Genomic DNA, 19,418 nt, shown 5'->3' with positions numbered 1-19,418 from the left:
TTTCAAAATAACTGATGACACAAATGTTCACAAGATGACACATCACAGCTCCTTTAAAATACTATCTCTGGATAAACACAACATGAATGCATATCCAGTTTTACATGTCAGACCAAAAACTTCCATTAAACTTCTATTGCTAGCTTATGAAGAAATACGCCAACAAAACATTCGTGCATGTGTGTTCTGTATCTTGTCTAAAATACACCAAGCAATAAAAGGATTTTTAATCGGAAAGAACTGAAACTGCTATGTATGTGCCATTTAATCATTAACTGCTGCTCAGAAAGTTGCAATACATGGTTGTAGAGGTATTCAAATATACCTTTGTCGCTGTGTGTGTGTGTGTAAGCATACGTGAGAGTAAAAGCTCAAATACCCAATTCTGGTTCAGCTAACTCCTGGCCCCCTGAAAATATGGATGCTCTGATAGTGATGGTGAGAGAGTAAAGGCTTCTCTTTAGCACCCCAGCAGAATCCTTGTCAAGAGACTCCTCAGCTCAGGCAGAATTTCTGAGTGTTGAAGCAAATTCTGCATGGCCACATATACCCATGCTGCTTTCAACCTCAAGTAAAACATGAATGTCCATGTAACCACTGGGAGTAGCTACTGAGACAATCTTGCTCGCCTCTTTGAACACTTAGCAGGTGTACAAGCTTCACTTAGGGCTAATGGTCACAAAATTTTAGAACAGCCGCACTATCTGAAGGCTTCACTTTAACAGGAAGCAGGAAGCTTAGCATTGGGAAGCTCCTTTGAGAATATAATCTGTTGGGAATTCTTATGTTAAATAGGTAAGAACCTTAGGTGGGGGGAGGGAAGTCACAATAATATATATATTTAATTGCTGACATGCTGAAACTTTAGCATATCAAGTTTTATCCTGAAATCTTAATAACTCTTGAAAATAGGAGTCCACAATGGAAACACCAATATTCCCCTTAACTACAGCAGCAGATGCTTCCATTATGAAGATTATTTCATGTTCTGATTGGTTCCAGTTTAAGATTATTAAATACAATTTCTTCTTGTTACTGGTAAGCCCTTTATTTATTTATTTTTTTTCCTCACATCAGTGTGTTAACAACTGCACACAGCTGCCAGAATACCAAGCTCATGTTTTTAAACAGTTCTTACCAGCTTTCTTCCAGATCTCCTCTGGCACGTATCCAGATGCAGGCCTGTGAAGGAATTCCCTATGCGATTCTGCAGGAGGAGAGGGGGGAAAGGGAGGGGGAAAGAAAGAGCATGGTAAGCAACACATGGGGATCGAACCAGACTCTGAGAAACACCTTTTCCCATTCCCTGTTGTTCAGGAAAAAACTGCATGGAGTTTTTCTTTATGCAGAACAAGCAGGACACTGTGACAGTCACTCAGGAATGCCACACGGACGGTATTGATGTGTATGGCTCCAATGTCTCATATTAAGCCAAGCTGAGGCTTCTTGGCTTTATTTTTATCCTACAGTTTCAAGTCATCCCTGTATGACAGTTTCTGTGCTTTTAAAGCTGGCTTTGAGAGACTGACTGAGAGGTGACATGCTTCATCCTTTGTAATTATGCTTAGAAAAGAAAGAAGAAAGCGTGAGCAGCCTGCACTTGGCACTTCTGGCTCTGTGCACACAGGCCGGCTGCTGACGGCCCAGATAAAAGGCAAGATGTCAATCCTGCCATCAGTGAGCGGTCTGCAGAGAAAGGAGGGATGTTTCTGTTAGGCTCAGAGCTATGCTTTCCTGATTCTGACCTGTGTGGGGAAGTGCCGCTGCACAAGTTTGGAAAACAGAGCCTTTAACTTTAGGTTAAGCTTCCACATGCATCCACCAAGCAGCCTCATGGGAGCAAAGAACTAACCCACATATTTCCATCACATTTTGACAGCTCTCACCCCCCTCCTCTCTTTCTTCCAAGGGTTTAACCTCTGCGCCTGAGCCTAAGAACTCTGAAATCAGCAAGATCCCGTCCACACCGACTTCAAAGCCACAGGATCAGACAAGGCAGAAAAAAACCCTCACTTTGGCCTTAAATTCAGCACACAGATCTGCAACAGATGAAAGCTGCTCTTTTCAAATACAGTTTCAAATATAATTTAAAAAATGATCAACTGTATTTTGAAGTAGGACATGATAGATGTTTCTAAAAATACTTGTATTTACAATACATATTATTGCCTGTATGATAAAACTGAATTGTTGTAATAAGTTTTTTTACATCAGAAAGGATTTGCACCTTTGAAGAGATTTTGCACGAAATCAAGCATCCTTTATAAAGTCTGAGTCTGATCTGAGACAAAATGCACACACAATTCTTTTCAATTTTTATGCAATATATTCAATTTTTGTATATTAAATTAATTGTAAGATATCTTGTCAGAAGGTAGCCCTTTGATGATAAGGGTTAATCACTGGGTTTAGCAAATTGGTTTTTATATTCCTTTATATAGGCATGCAGTACTGTTTGTATACAGTAGGCTACAGAAACTTGAAAAAACACATTTAGAGGCTGACGTTTGATCCTGCGGCTGGCTACCAGAGATGGGAGGGATGGGGCAGGTTCAGCATGCAGGCAGCAGGGAATCCCGCTCCCCGCCTGCTGCTCCACAGACACAGTTTCCAGCACAGGAATCTGTAGACACTGACTGGGTAGACTGCAGCTTCCCATCTGACAGGCAGCTGAGCGGATTTCCCCAGCTCTTCTGTTTACCACTAAAAATGAATTTTTATGGGCAGAATTTCACACCTCTCAAACATAAAACAATGGGGGTGTGTACATAAAGTTGTATGCAAGAATAGCTATGTATATTGGTTTAATTGACGTGGTAGAGGACGTCAGCCCCAGTGCTGGAAATGTGCAAATTATTGGTATCAGTTGGCCCATATGACACTTGAGACTACAAATACAGATGCGTACACTTCTCCTGTCCCTTGGAGGTTTTAAGGCTTATGGGAACAGTGACAGTTCAGCCAGGGACAGAGTGGGCAAACGATAGCTCAGGAAAACTGAAGGTGAAAAAGATGAAAACATTCTTATTTGCTTTCCTGCCCTAACTACAAGACACAGTCAGAGTCCAAATGTGGCATAAGAAGAGGTTGTGGTGTCCTTCTCATGTATTTTGCACTGAATTTTCCTGTCTGTGATTTAAGGTACTATTCATTGTGGGGGGATCACGGTCTTGATTTAAGCCCTCTACCATGGTGCTCAAGTATTTAAAATAGCAGAATCATTGAATTGCTCAGATTGGAAAAGACCTTAAAGATCATCACGTCCATAACTAACCATACTACCCTAACGCTAACAACCCTCTGCTAAATCATGTCCCTGATCACCACATCCAAACGGTTTTTAAACATATCCAGGGATGGTGACTCAATCACCTCCCTGGGGAGCCTATTCCAGTGCTTAACCACCCTTTCTGTAAAGAAGTTTTTCCTGATATCCAACCTAAATTACCCTGGCAATGAAGAGATGTGGAGCTGATTTTTCAATACACATGACTTTCCAAAAATGGAATCCAGTGACATAAATGACCAGATTGCCAGATAATTGTTAAAATTTCCAAAACATAAACATCAATCAAGCTCTTATTCCAACCACAAATTATTTACATGAGGAATGAGATCCTCTGAAAGGAGAATTAAATCAAGAGCTTGTGAGACTTTCCCATCATTTGGAATGGCACACAAGAAAAGACAAGAAGCACTTATGAAGATAATAAAACACATATTCTCCACGCAAGACAAATATTATTACCACGACTATTGTTTAGTCAGTGGCGATAAGTCCGTGAAACAATTTTCTTCTGGGGGCAAAACTACAGGTTGTGGCCAGAGGATGTAAGTTTTATATAATTATTGTTATTATGAAGCTAAGGTGTGCTTCAGGTTAAGAAACACAGAACTTACTCGGTAAAAAAGAAAAAAAAGAACAAGAAAAAAAATAAACAGATTTGGAAGTCTAGCAGTTTCCAAACAAAATTAACATAATCAAGCACAGTCACAAAAAAAGCCCAGTAAGAAACATAAAAAGTGTACATAAATCAGCATAGCCAGTATTTGCTTGCTAAGAGCTTAAATGAATTAAAATAAGAGACCTTGAAATCTAACATGATTTTTGAATACTTTTTTTTTTTTTTAATTTTATTTTATTTTAATGTAGAATATATCTTTCAGGAAAAAAACAACTTGCTGAACTGCCACATAACAATATGGATGAAGACAAGATACAAAATTTTCTTTCCATTTCAGCCCTCATATACTACTGCATAGCAGGCAAGGACGTATTTTGTAAGAAGTTATTAGTTTATTTTGGATTTTTTAAAAGAAGGAAAACATTCACACACACACAAATCCTACAGTCAAGCATGGCACCAGATTCCATTCCAACTATGGTGCATTAATTCCAAGAGTATTATACCCACATGAATCATCAACTATGAAGTGATTGACCATGTTTCTGGTGTTCAGCAAGTCATGTAGGCTACTTATTCTTCTAGTGGTTTTAAGATAAAGAGAATTGGTACTACAAGAAGTGAAAGAGGAAACTGAGAAGAGTTTTAAGAGCAGAAATCAAAATGGGTCTGAGAAGCAAAGCAGAAGAAAAGCTCTAGAACTAAATAAAGGAGATGAACTTTCACATTATAAGAACCAAACCCAGAAAAACATAATAGAAATACTTAAGAGGAAAATATGTGTTAAAAAAATCTAATCCATGTTTGGAAAGATAGAAGATGAGTTGAAAACATAAAATAATGGAAGCTTTTGTCACTAGATGATGCCATCTGAGATTATAATCACAAAAGAGTAAGAGATGGAAATGAACAGCTGATCATTTGAGGACAGAAACACAGACTGCGTAACATGAAAAATAAAGAGATTTATATGTGTTTATATGTATTATATATGCAAGTTTTACCTCATTCTACCCTACAATAAATATAACACAGTGGGACAGAGGTGACTAAGAAAAAAAACTCCTCATAGCAATAAATATTAATTATTTGCTGCCTTTTGTTTTTAAGTATCAGGCTCAGAAGGCAGGAGTATAAATCTGAAGAACTGTAATACTGAGTGAGATGACTTTGCTAACTCTGATGGAGGACACAAGTTTCATGCATTTGTGTACATCTTTCCATCTTTGCCTTATACATTTCTGTGGCTACTATAACACTCCTTTAATACTCATGAAATTACATTAAAAACATAGCTGTGCTCTCATTTTAAAAGACTGAAAAAAGGAAAACAAACCCAATAGTGCATTGCTGTATCATCTCCTCCTCTATCTTCAACTAAGATGCAATTTCCAGCAACTAGCAGCATGAAGTACTTTCCTCTTCCATGCTACCTGTGACTTGTTTTGCAGAGCACAACAGTGACAAGGGTGGCATAAGGAACAGATAAAAGTTACCCAAAGCAATCAGAACTGAATTCTGAGAATACAAATACCTCTGGCCTCAGTGGCTACAGCCCTACCCAGCATTCTGCAATTCACGCTGCCACAATCTAGCCCAAACCTCCTGTGCAGCTTGTGGATTAAGAGCAATATTTAGTAACATCAGTGACCAATATTACAGAGGCTTTATATTCTAGAATTACAAGTCATAAATGCTACTGTGATATTGACAGCATCCCTGTTAGCTCATGTTGAGAATAGGATGTGTATTGTATCAATGCTGATTATTTGCAAAATGGCAAAGGAAAAGATTTTATAACTGTGGCATGAACAGACAAATATCAGCAGGAATGCCCCAGCTAACATTGGAAGTACTTGGGTAAGCAACATTTGATAAAATGTAAACAAATTCTGAAAGGATTAACTATCAAAAGTGTATTAAGAAATGGCTAACCTATGTATTTTTTTTTACAAATTCATATACTTCTGAGAATCGTAGCTTCCTGGGGGCAAATCTTGCACATATTGGCACTCTCAAGTCAGAGATTTCAAACAAACAAAAAATTGTAAGATTTCCATTCCGATAAATTCAACAAAATATCAACACTACTGCAAGCCTTCTTATGTGTGCCTTCACCACTTATCTAGAGCCACAGTTGCACTCAGTAAGCTTACAGATCTTGTTCATAACCCACGATGTTGAAGAACCCTCATCTTTAATTTATCCTACTGTGTGTATTTCAGTATACATTGTCAGATATGTGTAATTATTCACTATTAGGATGAAAGTGATTCAGTCCTGTTGCAGTATGCAGTACTGAAATGCTTCAGCAGAAATGGAGTCAGATGATGTATTATTTACTTCATAGACCATCACAGTTCATCAAGTGAATATATATAAAGTATGAGTCATTTTTAGACTTTCATAAACATGTATTATTCAGACTAAAATGAATGGACCTATCTTACCTTCAGCACACTATCAGAGAATAATGGCACCTTGTAACCTGTTGTAAGTGGCTAATGTGTGTATGGAATTCTATTGCACTGAAACTGGTAATCAAATATATCATTTGACTCCTTAATTAAAAATATCAACAGGAAAATACTCATCAGATACTGTGAACCATAAAGCTCACAATGATTTACAGAGATGTCAAATGAAAAGAAGCATAAAATACACCTTGCATGAATGGTCTAATGGTTCAAAATAGCCAGGATTTTCTTCACGTTCCTTTGGATGAAAACCACCAATTCTGAATTTCAGTTTGGTGTATTTTCAGAAGTGCTATCAATGAAGACTATGATATAATGCTTGTAGCAAGAACTTATCACTCCAGTTGGTGCTATTTTGATCACAGAGAGAAAGAAACAAAGACATGAATACTGCAGCCATAAGGCCCCTTTTTTTTCTCTCTTACTAGTGGAGATGACAAGATGGATTTAAAGGGTGGATTACCTCATTAAAAAAAAAAAATGCATGAGGGAAACACTGACATTTACAATCCTTGCAACAAATAGCTACATGTTGTGGCACTTTAATTAAAATACTGGAGAAACTTTTCAATCCCTTCATCTTCACTTCAAAACTGAAATAAAATTCCCTTAGCTAAAGAGCATCTCAAAACTCACAGGTACCGCTTCAATTTTATTATTCTTCTGAACATTCAGAATTTTCATTTAGTTAACCAGATTACTACCAGATTTGAGAAAAGATAACGATTAAACTTCCATAGTCTCTGTGCACTCTTGTGCTTTATACTCCATCTATAAAAACCCGTCTTATCAATACTTAGGACTGATGTGGATACTGCAGAGCTGAAGCAATCAAAATTACATGTCCACAAGTCCAGGGGAGCAGTTTTTAATGCTAAATAACTGAAATGTGGCATGTTGAAATTGAAATGGACTGACTCCAACCAGTTAAATTGTATCTATTGTGCTGCAGATATGTCAGACTCATAAGGCTGTGCCTTATGTCTTTTTAAGCAAACAGACTTTGTTTTTTACTAACCAAACATAACGATAAAATAGGGATCTGACTGTACTTCTTATGATCATTTATCTTGTGTGAGTTTTGTTGTTACGGCTATCTTTATTGGACTGTAGATCTATGAAGTGAATATCCTGAGTTACAGTTTATTGGAGGAAATTATAAAATTGCAGTTTCCTTCTACTTCTTTTACATACAAACTATACTCAGAAGCATCGGGACCCAGCTCTTTTTGCACTGTAGCTTTACTAGGGATGCTGCCACTGCTTTTGATCAGGGGTTTCCTTGAGTGTTTTTCCTGAAACTGGAGATGTGACTAGCATTTCAGATGCCATATTTATGAGCCTTTCTTTACATTACATTTAAATGCTATTCGTACAAGCCATTACCTAAACACTTCTTTCTGAGAAGGGCTTCTCTAGGGACTAAACTTATTAGTGAAGTTGGGAACAGCATTTCCATAACCTCTTCTTTCATTCACTGAAGCTAATTTACAGAGCAGTTGACTCGGATCACACACAAAAATGGTTCATTTGTTATGAAGAGACAATAAATATTACAGTAAGAATCCAGAGATTTAGAAAGAGGATGATGGAGACGTTATTAGATTTGGTTTCCTGCTTCCCTATTTATAATTAAGTCACAGATTTCATAAGTTATTCTTCAGGACAAAGGCAAAACATATTTAAATGAACTACAGCTGTGAAACAGCACAACAAAGTTCAATTCTACCAGTGACAACAATTTACAATGATTTTAAGTAGATAACATTTGTAATGTATATTTTTTAAAAAAGATAAATATTACCAAAACAGTCATAGTTTGCTATTCTCTTTGAAATAGCAGAGAGCAATAAAAAGTTCTCTCCAAGATGAGATTCTTTATTTCACCTGTCATAAAAGTGAGGGGATGAGGCAGAAGTCCACCAGCATATCAATAAATTACAGAAAGCCCACAGAATTAAAGCTTCTGTTTACACAGTCATCCTAGAACAGTTTTTGAAGATACTTTTGTGTGTATGACCATTAAGGTCAGCATGGGGTGAACAACCACCTGCTTAGTCTGCTTCTTGTAGTTGGGCACTGGGTTCTGCTAGGCTCAAAGCAAGCAGTACATCACCTAGCTCAGACAGCTCTGCACAGGATACAGCAGTGAACACAATTATATATGCAAGGTTGTAAGCATCACAGATGTTGCTACTTGTTTCTTATATGGAAACCAAGTACAGCCAAGAAATGTTCTTATCTTATATATACCTTCATTTCATTGCATTATAGAATGGCTTGTGTTGGAAGGAACCTTAAAGAGCATCTAGTTCCAACCATCCTGCTATGGGCAGGGTTTCTGAAAGCCCTACCCTAACTGGCCTTGAATACCTTGAAGGATGCAGCATATGCACCTGTGCCAGTGCTTTGCTGCCTTCTGAGCAATAAAATTTCCTTACAGCTTCTAAACTAAATCTCCCTTCTTTTAGTTTAAACCCATCCCCCCTTTCACTACACTCCCTTATAATGAGTTCCCTTTCCTTAGAAAAGGGAAATTCCAAGTTAACTCACTTGATCTCATTTTGGAGTGCTAACAATCTGGAAGCTCATATAAATTTCCTTAATCAAGTAGGTAAGGGGGAGAGAGAGGGACAGGGTTGGTGCACCCCCTACATGAAGGCTGTCCCTGTGCCCCACCACCCTCGGCCATTTCTGAAAATAAATTATCAGGAGTCACCACCAAACCCAAACCATATCACGTGTAAATGAGGCTATTTGGGTGTAGTTTTATATATCAATATAATACATACTTATAGTTAATTTAGTAATCATCAAAGAGGAATACTGTATCCCTACTAGAAAAGAATCAGGAGAGAAAATGCAAACTCCATCTAGCATTTAGCTGAGCGGAAAGGAGACCATAAAACAATATTTAATGAGAATACTGTACCTAATGTAACTGGATCTGGATTCACTGGACTCTGCTGTCTAGAATGACTGCTGCTGCTGTTACCACCTTTTTTTAAATCTTCTGCATCACTGTACCGCCGTATCCAGTAATTAAGCTCCTCGCGGTCTGCTTCTTGACATCGCCGAAGTACAGTGAGAGATCGCCTAGTTTTTTCCACCATGTCCATTATACAGTTTAACAGCTAGTCATGGCAGAGAGCAGGGCAGAGAAATAAAAAAGAATATTTGATTCATAAATTGACACTAAAATAAAGAAAATACTTATATGTTTAGTGCTTGGGCTTTAAGAATGAAGATGCTTCTGTATGTTTTTCTAAACACATCTGAAGAAGTCTAGTCTTAGAATAATTATTTCTTCTTTAACTCGTTATCTTAAGCTGTACAGATATAGATTTCTGGAAGAAAGGGGAAAGAAGAAGTAAACTGAAAGGACTGTAGTACCATCACACAGCATCATGTAGGCCAGGAGATGTGACCCAGAACTGATGTCTACAAATGTTTCAAGAGCTAACAATCTCCAGTTAAGCAGTTCCAAGGCTGATAGTCACGTATCTCACATTCAGGGCCTACAGAGCAGAGTCCTTTCCTCATTTGGTAGTCTGCAATAACTAGGGTACTGCAATCTGTATTTGAACAGCAAGGCCTAATTTGAATTACCTAAACTTCAAGCCCCCTGCTTTAATCAGCAGTATCCTCAAAACAAATCCCTGTCTTACAGGAATCCTTTTAGACAATTATACATGAACACATTTAGCCCTTACATGGTCAAGGTGTTTCCACTCTTCTGCCCATTCTCTGTCTGTTAGTCTGTGATCAATCATTTCTTCTTGGCGTGTGCCATGCAACCCTGCCAAAAAGGAGCAAATCATGTTTACAGTGTTGGGAGTCCTCTAGGGGGAAAGAAAAAAACAAAGAAGAGCCCATTGAATATATGTGGCTATATACATATAATATATCAGCTGGCCTAGTATGAAGAATACCACCACAAAAATAAATGGATGCTTAAAAACTGTGTTAAAAGTTGTTGTTAGACTTTTCCTCAGACTAGATGCTACTGTTTTACTCAGTATACTCTTCAATTCAGCAAGTTCTGCAAGCTATAAGACAACCACTCAAATATAGCTGTAACTCTTTCTGAAATATACAATAATATAATGCAATACATCATTTTTCATTTGCACTTCTTGAAGAAGTCAGAAAGGCAATTATTTGGAAACTGTATCAAATATTAGCTCTACTTCAAAAGTTGAAAAAATATTAATGTAAACTTAACGTTATTTCACTAAATGCAGAAATTGCTACCATATCAACAGAGCATCATTAAGGGTTCATCCCCTCACAGATGTTTTAAACAACATGTGGTTAAAATGCAGCACATAAAACACAGCAGCTGACAACATGGTAGAACCAAGTCAGTATTTATTATCAACACCCAGAGGAACTGACACTTGCTTCTTGTTTAGACTCCTTCATACAGATGCTGAATATTTGTAAACGTTCCTCTTTTATTGAAGATTTGTTTAAAAAAAGCCAAGAATAGTATGTGCAGATGTGAAGCAAGCTAGGCAAATCCAAGAGCATCAGCTACCCCTGGAACCCAACACATGTGGCAACAAGTCCTGCATAGGGTGTGGTCCTTCTGCTGCATACATGTTCTACAGACATCCCCACATTGTAGTGCACACTTTAACTTCCCTCTTGCCTAAGCTGAAAGCAAGCTATACTAATTTGTTTTACTGTCCCAAATGAGACATGAGAATAAAGATGATCCACCTATCCTTGCTTGACAGATGTCTGAGCGTTGAGGTTATCTAAGCAGCTGTAAGAGCAGGGGTTCCTCCTTCTAGTGTTCTTGCTTTAGAGTGTACAAAATGCACAATTCAGCCCATTCTAATAAACTTAAGTCTGCAATAAAACCAAGAAGAGCAGCTAGATGGACAAACAGCAAAAAAGGCTACATCTGAAGGAAAGGTATATTTTGTCATAAAAAATTAAAAAACAAAACAAACAAAAAAAACCCAACCCTGTTCAAAATTCAGAATAATTACAAAGGAAAAAGAAACCTCAAAAAGCAATGCAGAAAATAAACATGCCTTACCCATAGGTCTGTTTCTGTCCCTGAGGTCCCTGTGGTTGGGGTGTCTGTATGAGTCCCTGTAGTGGTGGGCAATGGCCATATCATCCAAACGATAATGCTGAGGTGGAGGTGGGGTGGGATGAGGCAGACCATTGGGCTGATAAGATAAGCCATTATTTGGACTGTACCGCTGGCCTGGGCTAATAGTGCAGGGCCGCTTGCTTGGATGCTCTGAGTGCAAAGGCTCTCTGTCAAAGCCATTTTCTTTGGTTCTGAAAAACAAAAGAAAGGAACCTTAATTCACTTTGTGAACAGAGCTGTTCAGGTACACTCATGCCCAACTACACAGGGAGCTTTAAGATCTTTGCTCCAAAAAAGGGGTACAGGGCATTTCAAAACACTGCTTTATTCAAAACATACAATGGCCACCATTCACCTAGTCTGATTTCCCCATGAACATGAGAAATAATAGCAGACGCCCTTCCAGTGGGACAGGTTATATGCTGGGCCAGAGAGGATAGTTTTCACCAAAATCACCTGATGACCTGATAGTTACTCATGTAATTGCAGATCTGAAGCAGTCAAATGATACAGGAAGCCAGAGGCCAAGCAAAGATCACAATATATTTTTAACGACTCTTGGCATGAAGGAAACTGTTTGCAATAACTTTCAGTAGGTAGTGAAGTTTTTGACATCTCTCCAAGACAGTTTTTAAAATGTAGTTGACACTGTGTGTCTTCTTTGAGTGTATCTACTCAAACTCAACATCCAGATTTTTCAATTGTAATGTTACTTGCAATGCAAGCAAAACACAGATTCTTCTGTATATCCAAGCCAAGCTATTTCTTTGTGAAAGTATTCTATGCTTTGTTTCTAACAAAGATGGGGAAAGAAATCAGAAACTGTAAATTAACTTCACTGACGTTCTTGGATAGCTCAGTGTAAGAAAAGCAAATCAGAAAACTGTGGCAAGGAGGAAAACAATCAGAGGAAATCCAAGTTTGATTTTCTGTGCTACAGTGGATGGCAAAAGTATGTATTATTGTACAAATGTTTGTTGTTGCTCTTTACTGTGCAGGTACTTCTGTGTCTTTTTTTGGAATGCTCCATATTTAATTAACTGTAATTCGCTGCTCTACATAGGACAAAACATCAGCATATTGATAATGCTTTTTCGGGGAAAATTCTTATTTTGCTTGTGTTACGGAACATATTAACATCAAATTGCTAAGCCTTCATATTAATAAAATTAAAATCCTGATAATTACAAATTTTATAATAAGCACAGCCCTAGGTGCTGTGAGTATCCTTCTCCTTCTTGAGATGCACAGGAGCTTCTTCAAACAAAAAGATTTGTTAACAGTTATTGAAGCTGGCCCTTATGCTCAGGTACCTTCCACATGAATTTACTGTTAAAGATTCTGAGGGTTCACCCACCACATCATCACTTCCTAAAGACTCAAAACAATCATAATAATTCCATTTTCCTCTCAATCAAAATTAGAGATATTCTAACATTGTGGGTTGTTTTGTCTTAAAAACATCCTATGTTTACTTTGCAGGCAGCTGTCATGCTGTAGAACCATTACATGACATGCTCATGTGCCATACAATCTTTTCTAGCAGTCACAGAGGATGACTAATTAGCAAAAAGTCTTTTCCAGTTAATGTATTTAAAATCAAATTATTTATAACTACGCACTCATTCACCAAAATAAGAACTCATACTGGTCCAAGTTACTTTGTTTTACTGTAGTAGCATGTAAACTTCAGAAGTTGTAAACAAAATATAGTGAACACTTTGTTCATGACATGTCATGAACAAATTACTAAAATGTGTTGTCTCCTCAGGTGTCAGTTTTTCTCTCTTGCAGTGACTGATGGTTCCCAGTGTTATTACAGAAACAGATTGATCTTTTTAATGAGCTAGTTTAATAGACTCCAAAATCTCACCGTGGCTGCTCATCCGTGTCAGACCATATGCACCAAGAAAACATTCAGTAAAACATGAAACTCTGCTGTCAGATTGCTCTATAAAACCTCACATACAGTAGCTTTGGATAGGCAGATAAATAACTAGAACTAGAAAAGGCATATGCCAAAAAGACTCTGAAATTATAAGTAGTGAGAATTACTGAAGATATATTTTCCTTAACAAATAATGAAGAGGTGCATGTGTTTATCTGCAACACACTCACTCTACTTCCTTCACTTAATCTCTTACTGTATTTGTATGTCTACTGGAGTCGACAGATATTTGTGCCTGAAAAAATAATGTAAATAGAAGGATATGTGTATATATTTCTCATATACATGTGTGTGCAATCTATATATATCATTATCTAATACACACACACATCTATATATGATACACATGATAAATAGTGATGTATGATGATATATAATGGGATATATATCCCATTTCCCATGGGAAGTGAAAAAATACCACAATTTACTTTAGGAACAGACACATCTCCAAACAAAACTGTTCCAACCACACTTAGTTCTCCTAGAAAGATGCTGCCTTTCAAGCACTTTTTGCCACATATTTTAGGAACAGAGTCATAGAAATCCCCCCTCAAAAAGATGCCTAATATCTTCCACTGTATCTTTATTAGTATATGTATATATTTAGTATGTATGCATCGACTTAGACATCTAAACAAAAGGGATGTTTTCTCCTGCTGCTCTGTAAACAATTAAAATAATTTATACCTCAATAAGTATCAAGCTAGACAAGTATTTGGTCTCTATACTCGGTATAGGCATGTTCTGACTCCCACATGAGCAGCTTCCCAAAGCTCTTTCTTGGCTTGCCATAAAGGCAGCACAATGACATGGAGAGGAATTGGAGACTCCTTGAACTGGAAGGAGATGGAGAAAAACCTCAGCTGTAAAGGCAACAGCATCATGAAGAGAGGGTTTCAAAGCACCTGTGTATATTAACATGGAAACAAAATCCATAAAACAGACTAACCCCCAAGGTCTAGCTCACAGTTTTAATTACAAGACTTTCAAATCCAATATTCTCCTGATCTGTCGATCCCCCTGTGAGCAACTTCTCATGCCCTTTCTACTTTAAGACTCATAGGGTCTTTCACTGCAAAGTTCTCAGATTGGTCTCAGATTGGTCTTCACCTTCACCATCCATACTACAGATAAGATGACACCACAAAACCAGTGCGATTCATCGCATCAAACTGAACATTAGTGAAAAAACAAAGGTATACTGTATTGCTAATTTTCTCTTTATGGTCATATGCTACTGACAGCAAAAAGTAAGCTAAGGCTATCAGAGAGGTGCGTCCCTCTGCATCTTAATACTCTGCCAAGCCTCACAGGCTTATCAGATAATTCGGTGTATTTACAGGAGAAACACCATGTCTGCTACTGACATATTGGAAAACATCATGCTGATATTTAAATCAGTCACATGATCCACAAGATCTTAAGCGGTCTTTTTTTCCCCACAGTGTATACATGTTTTGGTACACTAATTCCTCTGCAAAGACCTGGAGCGTGCAACAGAACTGCCCCAGGGAGCTAAACCTCAGCTTTGGAAATGTTATCTTTTTAGGTGGCTCAAGATCTTGCATGGAAAATATCTGAAGTTTAATCCTCTTTCTTAGAACTAGTTAGCAACTTCATGTTAGCACCAATGGCTGTTTCAGCTCATCTCAGCTGACAGGAAAAACTAGAGAAAACAGAAAAGGTACTCTACTGATTATTTTTGTAGTACCATATCAGGATTTCCCAGAGATATTATCCAAAGCATACCAGTTTCAAATATTTCCCACTTTTTTTTTCTACTTAATGGCTAAGTTAGATTTTACTATCATGTCTGCTTTATATCTTACCATGCAATATTTTCAATATCTAGCCTCATGAATATCTCATTCCTGTGAGCTCCAATATTCGATGTTTATTTTTTTCTCTACTAGTCCTAGAACCTTCATTCTTTATCTGTACACTTCATACAATCACACAATACTCAAAGCTGGCCAGGACGCACAAGGATCACTGAATCCAACTCCCAGCTCCACGCAGGACCACCCCAAATTCAAACCCTGTGCCTGAGAACATTGTCCAAATGCTCCCTGAACTCTGTCAGCTCAAGGCTGTGCCCACTGCTCTGGGCAGTCTGTTCTATACCCACTGCCCTGTGGTGCAGAACATTTTCCTGATATTCAACCTGATATTCAAATCTGTGCTATCACAGCTGGTTTCTGTCAAAAAGTAAATGAAAACTGCAATCTATGTAAAATCTATGCAGAACTGCCATCTATGTAGAGATGCAGTGCTTCCTAACTATGTAAATCTTCATCTTAATTCCTTTAAAAGGTAATTAGGATGCCTGCAATGCCTTGTGCATGCAGATAGATAGATTGGGCGGAACAGCATTATAAAAGCTTTCTATGTTATAAAGGCCTGTGACCTGCCCAGGGAGGTGGTGGAGTCGCCGTCCCTGGCAGTGTTCAAGAGGCGTCTGGATGAGGAGCTACGAGATATGGTTTAGTGGTTTGTTGTAGCAATGGTAATGGGAGGACAGCTGGACTAGATGATCTTGTAGGTCCTTTCCAACCTTGTGATTCTATGACTCTATGATTCAAAACTAAGGATAAAATCGATATTTGGTCCTCCCAAAGGTAACATTTATATGTTAAAGGAATTTCTATCACTAGCGCAAGAAAATGGTCGATAAGAAAGGACCACAGTAGTCTTTTTCTTGTAATGCTAAACAAAGAACTTCAGTTAAATAAGAAAAAGAGAAAACTGTTCCATATCCCTAAAGCTACTGCACACACAGGCGCTCACTCTGTTTCTGCACAGACTCTCTCAGCTCAACAAGACAACAGATTTCAGTGAACATTTCTCCTGTTCGGAACAAATGTTAAGAATGTCTTTACGCTGTGCATAAAACATGGCACAGTAGAAAGACTCAAATCCCTGACTGCACTCTGGAGCATCCCAATATCAGTGTTTAGCCATCTTCACCATATTTACTATTTGTCTAAGAAATTACTTAATACAAAGAACTTTTGTATGGAGTTGGAGTGATTTACTCCATGCTCTGCAGAAAAACTGTGAAGCAAATAGTTGGTAAGGCACTGACTGGTCAGTATTACTTCTGTGCAGGGATAGCCATGTTCTGTCCTCAGATGATTTTACTTCTCGAGTCAGTATGTGCATATATATAAATGTACAAATATTCAAAGACAGTGTGGATGCTGCACAGCTGTCATGAAGGAAAGACTTATACCCAGGTCAGAGAATCCCAGAACCCCAGGATGGCTAAGGCCAGTGGGGCCCTCTGGGCCCTCTGGCCCACCTTTGTTCCAGCAGGGGCACCCAGAGCAGGGGGCCCAGGTCCATGGCAAGGCAGCTTCTGAAGTTCTCTAAGGTGGAGACCCTGCAGACTCTGGGCAACCTGTGCCAGTGTTCCAGCACTGTACAGTACAACAGTGCTGCCTGGTGCCCAGAGGGAGCCCCTGTGCTCCAGTTTGTGCCCACTGCCTCTTGTTCTAGAATTGGACTTCCCAGGCCAGCTCCCCAGCCCACCCCTTGCTGGCAAAGCCAAGCATGCTGCATCCAACAGACACAGCCATTCTTACCTGTCTGGAGTTCGCCTCTTCCCGTTTTCGTTCACATCGAGAAGCAGCTCTGAGGAGTCAACAGGTGAGGTGGTGCTGGCATCCAGAAGCAGCTGTTCGTGCTGGGCGAGGTACTGGGCTGGGTTCTGCTTGGCTAGCCTTGCACAGTGCAGCAGCTCCCGCTGCAGCAGGGGCAGATTGGCCTGCAAGGACATAGCACACATCAAGGCAATGGCTGGGTAGTTCACATGCAGTTTCAACAAGGACAAAAACAAACAAACAAACAAAAAAGCTATCAATGGGAAACATACTCTGGGATGAATCTGTTGCACAAATCCTGAATTAGATTTGAAATGGTTGGCTGCCTGAAATCAGACAGCTTCGCTACGGGTCAGATTGTGGCTATACCAAGCGCGCATGGAAGAAAGGGAACTCACTCACAAAAACAAAACAAAACTGCAAATGCCATGAGAAAAACAGGTCTGAAATCCACACATTTAAAAAAGGAAAGAACACAGTTCTGGTTGACTTCATCTTCTTCCTTAATATCCAGAACCTAAGCTCCTAAGGAGCAGCTCTGCTTGTTGTTGTTTGTTTATTTTTCCACTGACAAACTTTTTTTGCTGACTATTCCGCACTCAGACTGCAGTTAGCACTTCAAAATCTTTAGAAACCATAATATCGTGGCTCTGTAAGCTGCCTTTGTCACCATCCTTCAAGAACAGGATTGCCCTCAGCTTTCCCCATCATACTCAATCATAAGATAAGGACTACAATAAAATCTCATGTTCCAGAGCTCCAGCTAATCACCTGGAGGGCCACATCCCTGCTCCATGTCACATGTAGCCTGAAGTTAATTTTTAACTCTTCTCTTGGGACCCCACTGTGTCACAAGCTGGACCGGACCAGTATTCAAAAGAGTACTGAAAAAGCTGATTGATCCCCAGGTGGTAGGTTTTCCATACCGAGCAACACATCTCATCTGATTTGGGACTGGAGTAGAACCATATGACCTTTCCCTTGGAGAAGACATTTATACATCTTGGGAAACTTCTTCCTCTCCCTTCAGCACATGCATCAATACTAAGACAACTCAGCCATTTCTTACCTACTTATACGTGCTGAAAAGTGATGTGCACATCCTTCCTTCTTCCATGCCCAGTGCACAGTAAATGTTGCCTGGGGCTTTTCAAGTGTTAGACTACGTTTCATGGTTTTTAGTAACAAGATGGAAGACAAAGAACTGTCATGGTTCCTCTCAATTTTAAAGAATCTACTTTGAGAAAAAAATTGTTGTTTTTTTTTTTTTTCTTTGAATAGGAGAATAGTTCTTAAGGCAAAAGATTCTGAATGTAATGTGCAGCAAACTGAGCAAGAAAGAAGGAAAGGAAGATGTCCTCAAAAAGTTTTGAGCACAGGGGATTGGGAAATTGCTATGCTAGTACTGTAATGATGGCAGATGCTCTAGGCACCTGTTGCTGTACCATAAGAAAAAATTCCCTGTGCAACAAAAGTGCCAGAACGGGGTTAATAACTATGAAGCTTTTTAACAAGATAAGAAAGTAATACAAGCAACTGATATCACTTACTCATCTTAGGATATGAAGAAAGACAGTTCTGGAACATGAGGTCTTGTCAGACCTTCACAGAACACAAATGTTTTGTGAAACCACGAAAGAAATATCTTCTTACTATCAATCTCTCACTTGGTTGCCACATAACAGGGAGAGATAATAAGCCAAAAAGAATCTAAACTTTTAGGGTTTAGTGGGCATGGTGGTGATGGGTTGGCAGTTGGACTAGATGACTTTAGAAGACTTTTCTAACTTTAATGATTCTATGATTCTATACTCATATGTGGGTACTTCTGGCTCCTGAAGTCAACCAAATTACAAGCTGCCTAGCAAAACACTTGATCTGTTTTAATTCTTTTCCTCCAAAAGAAAAGTTAATTCTTCCTATTTAACCATAAACATGCAGATTTGTAATTACATTTATCTTTTTCTTCTAAACGCACTGAACATTTTTTTACATGCAAAGAACATACGTTTTTTAGAAATTATTATAGGAAACTATTAATTATGTGCCTTGTAGTTTAGAAGATGTCTGAGTCTGTAATAGTACCAAGTAGCTTTTGGAGGAAAATTTAAAATATAAGTGAAGAAAAGCAGCGTTTGAAAGCATTTAGTTCAACATACCTGCTTACAGTCTGCTCAAAACATAATTATAAAAAAAGCTTATCAAACCATATAATGAAACATAATTGGTTTATCAAGGAAAATATAATAAAATAATAAAGCAATAATAATAACAGCAATATTAATAATAGTAGTGCCAAAACTCGGAAAACTGTCTATGGCTAGATGAAGTTTCAGCCTGCTACTGGTCACCATGGCTGTGATGAACTAGAACCAG

General features: G+C 38.4%; 1 protein-coding gene across 12 annotated transcripts in view; it reads right to left on the bottom strand.

Annotated features, from left to right (window-relative positions):
* The window catches only part of RUNX1T1 (RUNX1 partner transcriptional co-repressor 1), a 108,108-nt gene that overhangs the window by 16,591 nt on the left and 72,099 nt on the right, over nucleotides 1-19,418 (bottom strand). For 9 of the 12 annotated variants that reach the window (XM_015855920.3, XM_015855918.3, XM_085537225.1 and 6 more), the window contains 5 exons: nucleotides 17,025-17,206; nucleotides 11,433-11,683; nucleotides 10,096-10,181; nucleotides 9,315-9,516; nucleotides 1,139-1,207 (listed from right to left, as the gene is read on the bottom strand). In XM_015855920.3, the coding sequence (XP_015711406.1) occupies nucleotides 1,139-1,207; nucleotides 9,315-9,516; nucleotides 10,096-10,181; nucleotides 11,433-11,683; nucleotides 17,025-17,206 (790 nt within the window). The remainder of the gene's footprint in view (nucleotides 1-1,138; nucleotides 1,208-9,314; nucleotides 9,517-10,095; nucleotides 10,182-11,432; nucleotides 11,684-17,024; nucleotides 17,207-19,418) is intronic. The other 3 variants (XM_085537223.1, XM_085537219.1, XM_085537224.1) reach the window with 1 other exon arrangement.

The sequence above is a fragment of the Coturnix japonica genome, chromosome 2, assembly GCF_054131305.1.
Source record: "Coturnix japonica strain WE chromosome 2, WE-NBRP24, whole genome shotgun sequence".
Lineage (NCBI taxonomy): Eukaryota > Metazoa > Chordata > Aves > Galliformes > Phasianidae > Coturnix > Coturnix japonica.
The sequence above is the reverse complement of the archived record's forward strand: the minus strand, read 5'-3'. Positions and strand labels throughout refer to the sequence as shown.